We start from the raw sequence: 15,202 nt of genomic DNA, 5'->3' as shown, positions 1-15,202 counted from the left end.
CATTGTTGGAGAGTTTGTTAAGGTATAATGATCAGGCTGTGAACATTATTATATATTAATATATCATGATTTTAATGACCACAGGCCTACAGACATGACTACATTACCTACAGACATGACTACAATACCTACAGACATGACTACATACCTACAGACATGACTACATACCTACAGACATGACTACATACCTACAGACATGACTGCATACCTACAGACATGACTACAATACCTACAGACATGACTACATACCTACAGACATGACTACGTACCTACAGACATGACTACATACCTACATACCTACAGACATACCTACAGACATGACTACATACCTACAGACATACCTACAGACATGACTACATACCTACAGACATACCTACAGACATGACTACATACCTACAGACATGACTACATACCTACAGACATGACTACATACCTACAGACATGACTACATACCTACAGACATGACTACATACCTACAGACATACCTACATACATGACTACATACCTACAGACATGACTACATACCTACAGACATGACTACATACCTACAGACATGACTACGTACCTACAGACATGACTACATACCTAGAGACATACCTACAGACATGACTACATACCTACAGACATGACTGCTTACCGACAGACATGACTACATACCTACAGATATGACTACATACCTACAGACATGACTACGTACCAACAGACATGACTACGTACCTACAGACATGACTGCATACCTACAGACATGACTGCGTACCTACAGACATACCTACAGACATGACTACATACCTACAGACATGACTACATACCTACAGACATGACTACATACCTACAGACATGACTACATACCTACAGACATGACTACATACCTACAGACATGACTACATACCTACAGACATACCTACATACATGACTGCATACCTACAGACATGACTACATACCTACAGACATGACTACATACCTACAGACATGACTACGTACCTACAGACATGACTACGTACCTACAGACATGACTACGTATCTACAGACATGACTACGTACCTACAGACATGACTACGTACCTACAGACATGACTACGTACCTACAGACATGACTACGTACCTAGAGACAAGACTACATACCTACAGACATACCTACGTACCTACAGACATGACTACGTACCTACAGACATGACTACGTACCTACAGACATGACTACGTACCTACAGACATGACTACGTACCTACAGACATGACTACGTACCTACAGACATGACTACGTACCTACAGACATGACTACATACATGACTACATACCTACAGACATGACTACATACATACAGACATGACTACATACCTAGAGATATGACCACATACCTACAGACATGACTATATACCTACAGACATGACTACATACCTACAGACATGACTACATACCTAGAGATATGACTACGTACCTACAGACATGACTACATACATGACTACATACCTACAGACATGACTACATACCTACAGACATGACTACATACCTACAGACATGACTACATACCTAGAGATATGACTACATACCTAGAGATATGACTACATACCTAGAGATATGACTACATACCTAGAGATATGACTACATACCTAGAGATATGACTACATACCTAGAGACATGACTACATACCTAGAGACATGACTACATACCTAGAGACATGACTACATACCTATAGACATGACTACATACCTATAGACATGACTACATACCTATAGACATGACTACATACCTATAGACATGACTACATACCTACAGACATGACTACATACCTACAGACATGACTACATACCTAGAGACAAGACTACATACCTACAGACATACCTACGTACCTACAGACATGACTACGTACCTACAGACATGACTACGTACCTACAGACATGACTACGTACCTACAGACATGACTACGTACCTACAGACATGACTACGTACCTACAGACATGACTACATACATGACTACATACCTACAGACATGACTACATACATACAGACATGACTACATACCTAGAGATATGACCACATACCTACAGACATGACTATATACCTACAGACATGACTACATACCTAGAGACATGACTACATACCTAGAGATATGACTACGTACCTACAGACATGACTACATACATGACTACATACCTACAGACATGACTACATACCTACAGACATGACTACATACCTACAGACATGACTACATACCTACAGACATGACTACATACCTACAGACATGACTACATACCTACAGACATGACTACATACCTACAGACATGACTACATACCTAGAGATATGACTACATACCTACAGACATGACTACATACCTACAGACATGACTACATACCTACAGACATGACTACATACCTACAGACATGACTACATACCTACAGACATGACTACATACATGACTACGTACCTACAGACATGACTACAGACATGACTACATACCTACAGACATGACTACATACCTACAGACATGACTACATACCTACAGACATGACTACATACCTACAGACATGACTACATACCTACAGACATGACTACATACCTACAGACATGACTACATACCTACAGACATGACTACATACCTACAGACATGACTACATACCTACAGACATGACTACATACCTACAGACATGACTACATACCTACATATATGACTACATACCTACAGACATTACTACATACCTACATATGACTACATACCCACAGACATGACTACATACCTACAGACATGACCACATACCTACAGACATGACTACATACCTACAGACATGACTACATACCTACAGACATGACTACATACCTACAGACATGACTACGTACCTACAGACATGACTACATACATGACTACATACCTACAGACATGACTACATACCTACAGACATGACTACATACCTACAGACATGACTACATACCTAGAGATATGACTACATACCTACAGACATGACTACATACCTACAGACATGACTACATACCTACAGACATGACTACATACCTACAGACATGACTACGTACCTACAGACATGACTACATACATGACTACATACCTACAGACATGACTACATACCTACAGACATGACTACATACCTAGAGATATGACTACATACCTACAGACATGACTACATACCTACAGATATGACTACATACCTACAGATATGACTACATACCTACAGATATGACTACATACCTACAGACATGACTACAGACATGACTACATACCTACAGACATGACTACATACCTACAGACATGACTACATACCTAGAGATATGACTACATACCTAGAGATATGACTACATACCTACAGATATGACTACATACCTACAGACATGACTACATACCTACAGACATGACTACATACCTAGAGATATGACTACATACCTACAGACATGACTACATACCTACAGACATGACTACATACCTACAGACATGACTACATACCTAGAGATATGACTACATACCTACAGACATGACTACATACCTACAGACATGACTACATACCTACAGACATGACTACATACCTACAGACATGACTACATACCTACAGACATGACTACATACCTACAGACATGACTACATACCTACAGACATGACTACATACCTAGAGATATGACTACATACCTACAGACATGACTACATACCTACAGACATGACTACATACCTACAGACATGACTACATACCTACAGACATGACTACATACCTACAGACATGACTACGTACCTACAGACATGACTACATACATGACTACATACCTACAGACATGACTACATACCTACAGACATGACTACATACCTAGAGATATGACTACATACCTACAGACATGACTACATACCTAGAGATATGACTACATACCTACAGACATGACTACATACCTACAGACATGACTACGTACCTACAGACATGACTACGTACCTACAGACATGACTACGTACCTACAGACATGACTACATACATGACTACATACCTAGAGATATGACTACATACCTACAGACATGACTACATACCTAGAGATATGACTACATACCTACAGACATGACTACATACCTACAGACATGACTACATACCTACAGACATGACTACATACCTACAGACATGACTACATACCTAGAGATATGACTACATACCTACAGACATGACTACATACCTACAGACATGACTACATACCTACAGACATGACTACATACCTACAGACATGACTACATACCTACAGACATGACTACATACCTACAGACATGACTACATACCTACAGACATGACTACATACCTACAGATATGACTACATACCTACATACATGACTACATACCTACAGACATGACTACATACTTACATATATGACTACATACCTACAGACATGACTACATACCTACATATGACTACATACCCACAGACATGACTACATACCTACAGACATGACTACATACCTACAGACATGACTACATACCTACAGACATGACTACATACCTACAGACATGACTACATACCTACAGACATGACTACATACCTACAGACATGACTACATACCTACAGACATGACTACATACCTACAGACATGACTACATACCTACAGACATGACTACATACCTACAGACATGACTACATACCTACAGACATGACTACATACCTACAGACATGACTACATAACTACAGACATGACTACATACCTACAGACATGACTACATACCTACAGATATGACTACATACATTTACATTTACATTTAAGTCATTTAGCAGACGCTCTTATCCAGAGCGACTTACAAATTGGAAAGTTCATACATATACATACCTACAGATATGACTACATACCAGACCTCACTAAGAGTTGATGTACTAAATGTGTTACCATCTGACAGGACAGGTTCTGAATAATGCTGTTATGTGTCTCTGACCTGCACTACATCTTTATGAGTGATATTATCTCTGTTTCTACAGACTGGATTCTGAGGAGGTCTGGGGATCACTGGCCTCTGTTCTGGACTAGACTACACTTCATACAGGCTGGACTAGACTACACTGCATACAAGCTGGACTGGACTACACTTCATACAGACTGGACTAGACTACACTTCATACAGGCTGGACTAGACTACACTTCATACAGGCTGGACTAGACTAGACTTCATACAGGCTGGACTAGACTACACTTCATACAGGCTGGACTAGACTTCATACAGGCTGGACTAGACTACATACAGGCTGGACTAGACTACACTTCATACAGGCTGGACTAGACTACACTTCATACAGGCTGGACTAGACTACACTTCATACAGACTGGACTAGACTACACTGCATACAGGCTGGACTAGACTACACTTCATACAGGCTGGACTAGACTACACTTCATACAGGCTGGACTAGACTACACTTCATACAGACTGGACTAGACTACACTGCATACAGGCTGGACTAGACTACACTTCATACAGGCCGGACTAGACTACACTTCATACAGGCTGGACTAGACTACACTTCATACAGGCCGGACTAGACTACACTTCATACAGGCCGGACTAGACTACACTTCATACAGACTGGACTAGACTACACTTCATACAGACTGGACTAGACTACACTGCATACAGGCTGGACTAGACTACACTTCATACAGGCCGGACTAGACTACACTTCATACAGGCTGGACTAGACTACACTTCATACAGGCCGGACTAGACTACACTTCATACAGGCCGGACTAGACTACACTTCATACAGACTGGACTAGACTACACTTCATACAGACTGGACTAGACTACACTTCATACAGGCTGTGTGTCACTCACTCTGCCTGTTCCTCTGTCTCTCCCACAGTGTGGACCATAATGAAGAGTTCTGGGTTAAACCACAGCTGATGAAGAAATGTAAGTGTGTTAGTTTCAAGGAATTAATTTTGGTCTAATCTCTCTCACTCACTCACTCACACACACAAGCTGTACCTACCGAGTGCCGCTAGCAACAAACCTACCGATTCTACTTGTAGAATCACATTGGTCGTCAGTGCCCAACAACTTGACTTTGTGCAAATCAGAGAGCCCATTATCTCTCCTCTAACTTGTCCTCTTGTCTGCAGATGCCTGTGATCTCACACTGGACCCAAACACAGCACACAGAAACCTCTCTCTGTCTGAGGGGAACAGAAGGGTGAAGAGGGTTGAAGAGGAGCAGCCGTATCCTGATCACATAGACAGATTTGAGTTGATTCACCAGGTCCTGTGTGGAGAGGGTCTGACTGGACGCTGTTACTGGGAGGTAGAGTGGAGTGGGTGGGCTGTGATAGCAGTAACATATAAAGGCAACAGAAGAAAAGGAAGGAGTCTTGCCTGTGGGCTTGGAACCAATGACAAGTCCTGGAGTCTGTACTGCACTCAGGATCATTACTATGCCTTCCACAATAATGAAAAGACTCATAGATCTGCTCTGCCCCTCATCAACCGTCCTAAACCCCATAGAGACCTGTCCTCCTGCCTCAGAGTAGTAGTGTTTCTGGACTGGATGGCCAGCACTCTGTCCTTCTACACGGTCTACTCTGACACAACGAACCATGTGTACACATTCCAGACCATATTCACTGAGCCCCTCTACCCAGGGTTTGGTGTTTCTAATGAGGGCTCTTCAGTGTCCCTGAGCCAGGTAGAGTAACCTCTTTTGTCCTGGAGGAACACCTGGGTATCCATGGAAACAGTCACACTCCTGTTCTAACACAACCATGTGACAGGATGGGGTGTTGTTGACAGTGATCATGACTACAGATATGGACATTGTAACAGATAAATGTTGTTGACAGTGATCATGACTACAGATATGGACATTGTAACAGATAAATGTTGTTGACAGTGACCATGACTACAGATATGGACATTGTAACAGATAAATGTTGTTGACAGTGATCATGACTACAGATATGGACATTGTAACAGATAAATGTTGTTGACAGTGATCATGACTACAGATATGGACATTGTAACAGATAAATGTTGTTGACAGTGATCATAATCACACTGAGGTCGTGAGGAGATGAATGATGATATTCCTGTGACTGTATTTTCTGTTCTGTGTTGTAGCCCGCCGGAAAACACCTTCAACTTGAACTGTAGTAGTTGAACATTTTAGTTTTTTGTAAAGAAAGTGATTGTGGTTGATCAAATCTATGGTTAGTAAATATTACTGTGTGTGTTAAATAATCCCATTGTGGTCGTGGGGAGATTCCTGATTATATTCCTGTACCTGTACTCCCTTTTCTGTTCTGTTAGAGGGTTGTACCGGAAAAGGCCTTTACCTTTGAATTGGAGACATTATTCTCCTTACATCAGTGATCCACTTGGAGAATATATATATATATATACACATGGTTTCCAAATATTACTGTTTGTGAAAATAAAGCAAGGCTATATAACAATGCTTTATAATACATTTGTAAATGTCAGTAAACTACTGTATATATAGATCTAGTTATTCACATATGTGTGATTTGTTTTACTTGCTCTAAACACAACACTCCTGTTTCTGTCTGAAGAAACAAGGCAAAGCAACTGTGCTGTTTGTCAGATCAGGAGACATTCAGAAAATCGTTCTCACGAAAACGTCTGTAGCATCCGAAGGGTTTGGCCAGAGCTGTCCAATCCTCTTCCTGGAGATCTACTGTCCTGTAGGTTTTCAGTCCAACCCTCTTCCTGGAGATCTACTGTCCTGTTGGTTTTCAGTCCAACCCTCTTCCTGGAGATCTACCGTCCTGTAGGTTTTCAGTCCAATCCTCTTCCTGGAGATCTACTGTCCTGTAGGTTTTCAGTCCAACCCTCTTCCTGGAGATCTACTGTCCTGTAGGTTTTCAGTCCAATCCTCTTCCTGGAGATCTACTGTCCTGTAGGTTTTCAGTCCAACCCTCTTCCTGGAGATCTACTGTCCTGTAGGTTTTCAGTCCAACCCACTTCCTGGAGATCTACTGTCCTGTAGGTTTTCAGTCCAACCCACTTCCTGGAGATCTACTGTCCTGTAGGTTTTCAGTCCAACCCTCTTCCTGGAGATCTACCGTCCTGTAGGTTTTCAGTCCAATCCTCTTCCTGGAGATCTACTGTCCTGTAGGTTTTCAGTCCAACCCTCTTCCTGGAGATCTACTGTCCTGTAGGTTTTCAGTCCAACCCACTTCCTGGAGATCTACCGTCCTGTAGGTTTTCAGTCCAACCCTAATTTAGCATATCTGATTCAGATAGTTAAGGTCTTGTTGAGCAGCTACTAATTAGTAGAAGCAGGTGTGTTAAATTAGGGTTGGACTGAAAACCCACAGGACTGTAACACTTCATTGGCTTTTGATTTCCACCAGAATAACCAGTAAGACGCTTCTTAGCTCTTCAACTCCGTGCGCCAGTGCACCAACTGCATGGAGCCTGCAACGCCCTGTCATGTTACTCCAGTCCACATGGGGGCGCCATGGAGCTAGCCTTTAATGCTACCATGCTAACCTAGGCCCCAGGGTAGAGAACCAATGAGGTACTGCACTGCATGGTACATTGCATGGTCCACTGTCTAGGGTGAAGTTAACAATCAGGTTAGGTTAGAATTAGGGAAGGGGAAGCTGATCCTACCAATGGGTAGGTCATAATGAATCAGATTATAGGGACAGATCCTGGATCAGCACTCCTACTTTGAGGTGTTTTGTGGATACGACTCCAGGTCCTGGTCCTTTACAATAAAATAACAACTACACCGTTACTCAAATCAAATGTTCTGTCTTTTATTGTGTAAAAAACAACATTAAAATCACTGGCTGCCATGGCAACATGGTTAATAATGCTCAAAGTACCACTCCCTTCTTAGTTACAATCACAGGTTGCCTCCAAATTCTCCACCCATCTCCCAAAGTGTACACTTTTTGTTATGTTTTATAAAGCATTGGAATGGTGTAGTCATTGGCCAGAGGGAGTTTCAACCATTAAACCCATGACAGAGTATGCAAAGCAAGTATACACTCGGGGGGGGGGGGGGGGTGGAGGATTGGGACGTAGCGAAAGCTGTAGGATCAACGGTAAACTAGGTTCTCTGTAAACTGTTTCTGTCCCCTATACCACAACTGAAGTTAGATACACACACACACACACACACACACACACACACACACACACACCTGTTCATCTAGATATCAGCATAGAATCTTACTGGCACATAAAACTCAGTAACAGCAAAAAAAGGTGATTGTGGGTAGCCAACAGGTCACAAAGACATGGACCAATGAGAGGAGAAGAAGGACATTAGGGGTTGGGTGGGGCTTGTTCTAGTAAAATAGGAGGATCCATAGAAATTCAATTACTAGAGAGATTTAAACCCAACGTGCACTTTTGAGCGGATCACATCCTTGATGCATTGTGGGTAAATGATGACTGACTGACTCAGGGGCAGACTTGGACCATAAATCAGCTCTGGAATTTCTAACACACGGACCCATTTTTTTCCATGACGCACGCATTATTAGATATAGAGAATTATCATTTTGTAGAAATTATATAATATATATATTCTATAATTTTTTACAAAATGCTAATTGAGACAGGGCCACTGGGCTAAAAATGGACCAGCCCATCTGGTATTTGCCCGAAATGCCAGTCCGCCCCTGGACCCACTGATCTACAAACGATGAGTCTCTCATTCTAGTGATTCTATTTCTATGGGATGATCCAAAACAAAAAAATGAATGAACATGAAGTCTCTCAGAGTATGAGGGCTGATCTAGGATCAGTTTGGCCCTTTAGATCATAATGAATCAGATTACATGGACAGATTGGCACCTGATCCTAGATCAGCACTCCAACTCTTGGGACACTTTGTGGATTACGGTCCAAGAGCTGCGTTCAATAAGCACAAAGAGGGCGGAAAAAATGTTTTCCGTGAACGCAAAAGTGAACATTCTCATTGGACAAATTGAGGCAGGACCTCCGTCCCTTCTAACTGTTGTCTAGTTCTGTGTCTAATGAACACCGGGAGTAAAAGGCACTGTGTTGAGCCCAGACGGCAGAGCTGTACGGAAGTGTCCCAAATAGCACCCTATTCCCTAGATAGTGCACTACTAGGCGCGGCTGGTAGCCTAGTGGTTAGAGCGTTGGGCCAGTAACCGAAAGGTTGCTGGATCGAATCCCCGAGCTGACGAGGTAAACATCTGTCGTTCTGCCCCTGGGTAAATCTTAACTGGCCTAGTTAAATAAAGGTTCAATTAAAACATGTAATTTAAAACTTCTGACCAGAGATAGGTTCTAGATAGGGAATAGGGTGCAATTCGTGATACACGATATTTACTCTTCTGCATCCTCCTCTGCTTCCTCGTCTTCTCTTCCCACCTTAACTCTGATTGGCTGTGAGGTGGCGGAGTGGGCGTGTCTTTATGTACAGACACGCCTCTTATCGTCAAACAGTCTGCGGACGGTATAGACCTGAGAGAGGAGGAACGGACAGTTAGACACTGAGAATGTTACCCGAGTGACTGATTACACTAGTATAGTGTGTCTATAACTAGTATAGTGTGTCTATACTAGTGTGTCTAACTAGTATAGTGTGTCTATAACTAGTGTGTCTATAACTAGTATAGTGTGTCTATAACTAGTATAGTGTGTCTATAACTAGTATAGTGTGTCTATAACTAGTGTGTCTATAACTAGTGTGTCTATAACTAGTGTGTCTATAACTAGTGTCTACAGGTTGTCCTAGTGTGTGTGTGTGTGTGAAATCTGTGCGAGTGCGACCCCCATCATAACTACAGACCTGCCAACCTTGAATCATTTTAATGAGAACCACTTGCGGTGGGTGACGGCACCCCCGGCCCACACGACGACGCGCGACCCCCACACTGCTCAAATCAAACGCACCTTTCAGCCCAATACTGATGTTGGCAGAAGACCCCCACACTGCTCAAATCAAACGCACCTTTCAGCCCAATACTGATGTTGGCAGAAGACCCCCACACTGCTCAAATCAAACGCACCTTTTAGCCCAATAATGGTGTTGGCAGAAGACCCCCACACTGCTCAAATCAAACGCACCTTTCAGCCCAATACTGATGTTGGCAGAAGACCCCCACACTGCTCAAATCAAACGCACCTTTTAGCCCAATAATTGTGTTGGCAGAAGACCCCCACACTGCTCAAATCAAACGCACCTTTTAGCCCAATAATTGTGTTGGCAGAAGACCCCCACACTGCTCAAATCAAACGCACCTTTTAACCCAATAATGGTGTTGGCAGAAGACCCCCACACTGCTCAAATCAAACGCACCTTTTAGCCCAATACTGGTGTTGGCAGAAGACCCCCACACTGCTCAAATCAAACGCACCTTTTAGCCCAATACTGGTGTTGGCAGAACACCCCCACACTGCTCAAATCAAACGCACCTTTCAGCCCAATACTGATGTTGGCAGAAGACCCCCACACTGCTCAAATCAAACGCACCTTTCAGCCCAATACTGATGTTGGCAGAAGACCCCCACACTGCTCAAATCAAACGCACCTTTTAGCCCAATAATGGTGTTGGCAGAAGACCCCCACACTGCTCAAATCAAACGCACCTTTCAGCCCAATACTGATGTTGGCAGAAGACCCCCACACTGCTCAAATCAAACGCACCTTTTAGCCCAATAATTGTGTTGGCAGAAGACCCCCACACTGCTCAAATCAAACGCACCTTTTAGCCCAATAATTGTGTTGGCAGAAGACCCCCACACTGCTCAAATCAAACGCACCTTTTAACCCAATAATGGTGTTGGCAGAAGACCCCCACACTGCTCAAATCAAACGCACCTTTTAGCCCAATACTGGTGTTGGCAGAAGACCCCCACACTGCTCAAATCAAACGCACCTTTTAGCCCAATACTGGTGTTGGCAGAACACCCCCACACTGCTCAAATCAAACGCACCTTTTAGCCCAATACTGGTGTTGGCAGAACACCCCCACACTGCTCAAATCAAACGCACCTTTTACCCCAATACTGGTGTTGGCAGAAGACCCCCACACTGCTCAAATCAAACGCACCTTTTAGCCCAATACTGGTGTTGGCAGAAGACCCCCACACTGCTCAAATCAAACGCACCTTTTACCCCAATACGGGTGTTGGCAGAAGACCCCCACACTGCTCAAATCAAACGCACCTTTTAGCCCAATAATGACGTTTGCAGAAGACCCTCTATAGGAATGGTAGACTATAGACCCATCTTTATTCAAAGACTCAATCATGGACACACTTACTGACAGTTGTGGCTGCTTCGATTGATGTATTGTTGTCTCTACCTTCTTTCCCTTTGTGCTGTTGTCTGTGCCAGATAATGTTTGTACCATGTTTTGTTCTCCTACCATGTTGTGCTGCTACCATGTTGTGTTGTTGTCATGTTGTGTTGCTACCATGCTGTGTTGCTACCATGCTGTGTTGTCATGTGTTGCTACCATGCTGTGTTGCTACCATGCTGTGTTGTCATGTGTTGCTACCATGCTGTGTTGCTACCATGCTGTGTTGCTACCATGCTGTGTTGTCATGTTGTGTTGCTACCATGCTGTGTTGTCATGTTGTGTTGCTACCATGCTGTGTTGTCATGTTGTGTTGCTACCATGCTGTGTTGTCATGTGTTGCTACCATGCTGTGTTGTCATGTGTTGCTACCATGCTGTGTTGTCATGTTGTGTTGCTACCATGCTGTGTTGTCATGTTGTGTTGCTACCATGCTGTGTTGTCATGTTGTGTTGCTACCATGCTGTGTTGTCATGTTGTGTTGCTACCATGCTGTGTTGTCATGTTGTGTTGCTGCCATGCTATGTTGTTGTCTTAGGTGTTTCTTTATGTAGTGTTGTGTTGTCTCTTGTCGTGATGTGTGTTTTGTCCTATATTTTTAGCCCACGTCTCCGCAGGAGGCCTTTTGGTAGGCCGTCATTGTAAATAAGAATCTCTTAATTGACTTGCCTAGTTAAATAAATGACAAATAAAATCAAACTCAACTCTGGACCTCAGAGCCAGTTCCACTGCATTGTTTCATTGTTCCCCTCTAATCAGGGAGGGGTTTAGACCTGGGACACCAGGTGGGTGTAGTTAATGATCAGGGACGGGTTTAGACCTGGGACTCCAGGTGGGTGTAGTTAATGATCAGGGACGGGTTTAGACCTGGGAGTCCAGGTGGGTGTGGTTAATGATCAGGGACGGGTTTAGACCTGGGACTCCAGGTGGGTGTAGTTAATGATCAGGGAGGGGTTTAGACCTGGGACTCCAGGTGGGTGTAGTTAATGATCAGGGACGGGTTTAGACCTGGGACTCCAGGTGGGTGTAGTTAATGATCAGGGAGGGGTTTAGACCTGGGACTCCAGGTGGGTGTAGTTAATGATCAGGGACGGGTTTAGACCTGGGACTCCAGGTGGGTGTAGTTAATGATCAGGGACGGGTTTAGACCTGGGACTCCAGGTGGGTGTAGTTAATGATCAGGGAGGGGTTTAGACCTGGGACTCCAGGTGGGTGTAGTTAATGATCAGGGAGGGGTTTAGACCTGGGACTCCAGGTGGGTGTAGTTAATGATCAGGGAGGGGTTTAGACCTGGGACTCCAGGTGGGTGTAGTTAATGATCAGGGAGGGGTTTAGACCTGGGACTCCAGGTGGGTGTAGTTAATGATCAGGGAGGGGTTTAGACCTGGGACTCCAGGTGGGTGTAGTTAACGACCAGGTGGGTGTAGTTAATGATCAGGGAGGAGTTTAGACCTGGGACTCCAGGTGGGTGTAGTTAATGATCAGGGAGGGGTTTAGACCTGGGACTCCAGGTGGGTGTAGTTAATGATCATGGATGGGTTTAGACCTGGGACTCCAGGTGGGTGTGGTTAATGATCAGGGAGGGGTTTAGACCTGGGACTCCAGGTGGGTGTAGTTAATGATCATGGATGGGTTTAGACCTGGGACTCCAGGTGGGTGTAGTTAATGATCAGGGAGGGGTTTAGACCTGGGACACCAGGTGGGTGTAGTTAATGATCAGGGACGGGTTTAGACCTGGGACTCCAGGTGGGTGTAGTTAATGATCAGGGAGGGGTTTAGACCTGGGACTCCAGGTGGGTGTAGTTAACGACCAGGAGGGTGTAGTTAATGATCAGGGAGGAGTTTAGACCTGGGACACCAGGTGGGTGTAGTTAATGATCAGGTAGAACAGAAACCCAGTCGGCTCCGGACCTCGTAGGGTCAGAGTTGAATACCCCTGCTATTGACGTTATGGGTGCTTGGTAATTGGCTGCTCCTCAGTAGCAAAAATATGTGAAATATATTAAATATGTTTAATATGCCATGTCCGTTTTCAATCACGCAGTGAACTACGGCACCGCTGACCCACGGCACCTCTGACCCACGGCACCGCTGACCCACGGCACCGCTGACCCACGGCACCGCTGACCCACGGCACCTCTGACCCACGGCACCTCTGACCCACGGCACCTCTGACCCACGGCACCTCTGACCCACGGCACCGCTGACCCACGGCACAGCCGACCCACGGCACCGCCGACCCACCGCACCGCCGACCCACCGCACCGCCGACCCACGGCACCGCCGACCCACGGCACCGCCGACCCACCGCACCTCCGACCCACCGCACCGCCGACCCGCCGACCCACCGCACCGCCGACCCACCGCACCGCCGACCCACCGCACCGCCGACCCACCGCACCGCCGACCCACCGCACCGCCGACCCACCGCACCTCTGACCCACCGCACCTCTGACCCACGGCACCGCCGACCCACGGCACCTCTGACCCACGGCACCTCTGACCCACGGCACCTCTGACCCACGGCACCTCTGACCCACCGCACCGCTGACCCACCGCACCGCTGACCCACCGCACCTCTGACCCACGGCACCGCCGACCCACCGCACCTCTGACCCACTTGCTAGTTAATGAACTCACGTCTACTACTGTTTCTGAGATCAAGTGGGGAGTTAGAGATTCTTTCCTCGCCTGAGTCCTCTGATTGGCTCAGCTTCAACTTCAAGCGGTTGAATCAAAAACCTCAATGTGCCAACTAGAAGCATCTTTTAGGGTAGTTTTTCATACCAGCATACTTTGACCTGAAATTTCATGCAGGTTGGCAGGTCTGTAACTAGGAGACTGGTACAGGACCAGAAGGAGACCCACTACAAGTTGTCCTGGTGTGTGGTGTGTTACCTGAGTTAGTGCGACCCCCAGCATTACAATGAGACTGGTACAG

General features: G+C 44.8%; 1 protein-coding gene across 1 annotated transcript in view; it reads right to left on the bottom strand.

Moving 5' to 3' along the window:
- Positions 1-8,712: 8,712 nt before the first annotated feature.
- tmed1b (transmembrane p24 trafficking protein 1b) overlaps positions 8,713-15,202 on the bottom strand; it is a 19,481-nt gene continuing 12,991 nt past the window's right edge. The window contains exons 5-6 of the mRNA XM_038978810.1: positions 15,160-15,202; positions 8,713-10,420 (exon numbers count right to left, since the gene is read on the bottom strand). The exon at positions 15,160-15,202 is cut by the window's right edge and continues 125 nt beyond it. Of these exons, the coding sequence (XP_038834738.1) occupies positions 10,370-10,420; positions 15,160-15,202 (94 nt within the window). The 3' untranslated portion in view covers positions 8,713-10,369. The remainder of the gene's footprint in view (positions 10,421-15,159) is intronic.

The sequence above is a fragment of the Salvelinus namaycush genome, chromosome 39, assembly GCF_016432855.1.
Source record: "Salvelinus namaycush isolate Seneca chromosome 39, SaNama_1.0, whole genome shotgun sequence".
In the NCBI taxonomy this organism is placed as follows: domain Eukaryota; kingdom Metazoa; phylum Chordata; class Actinopteri; order Salmoniformes; family Salmonidae; genus Salvelinus; species Salvelinus namaycush.
Note: the sequence above shows the minus strand (reverse complement) of the source record. Positions and strands in the feature narration are given on the sequence as shown.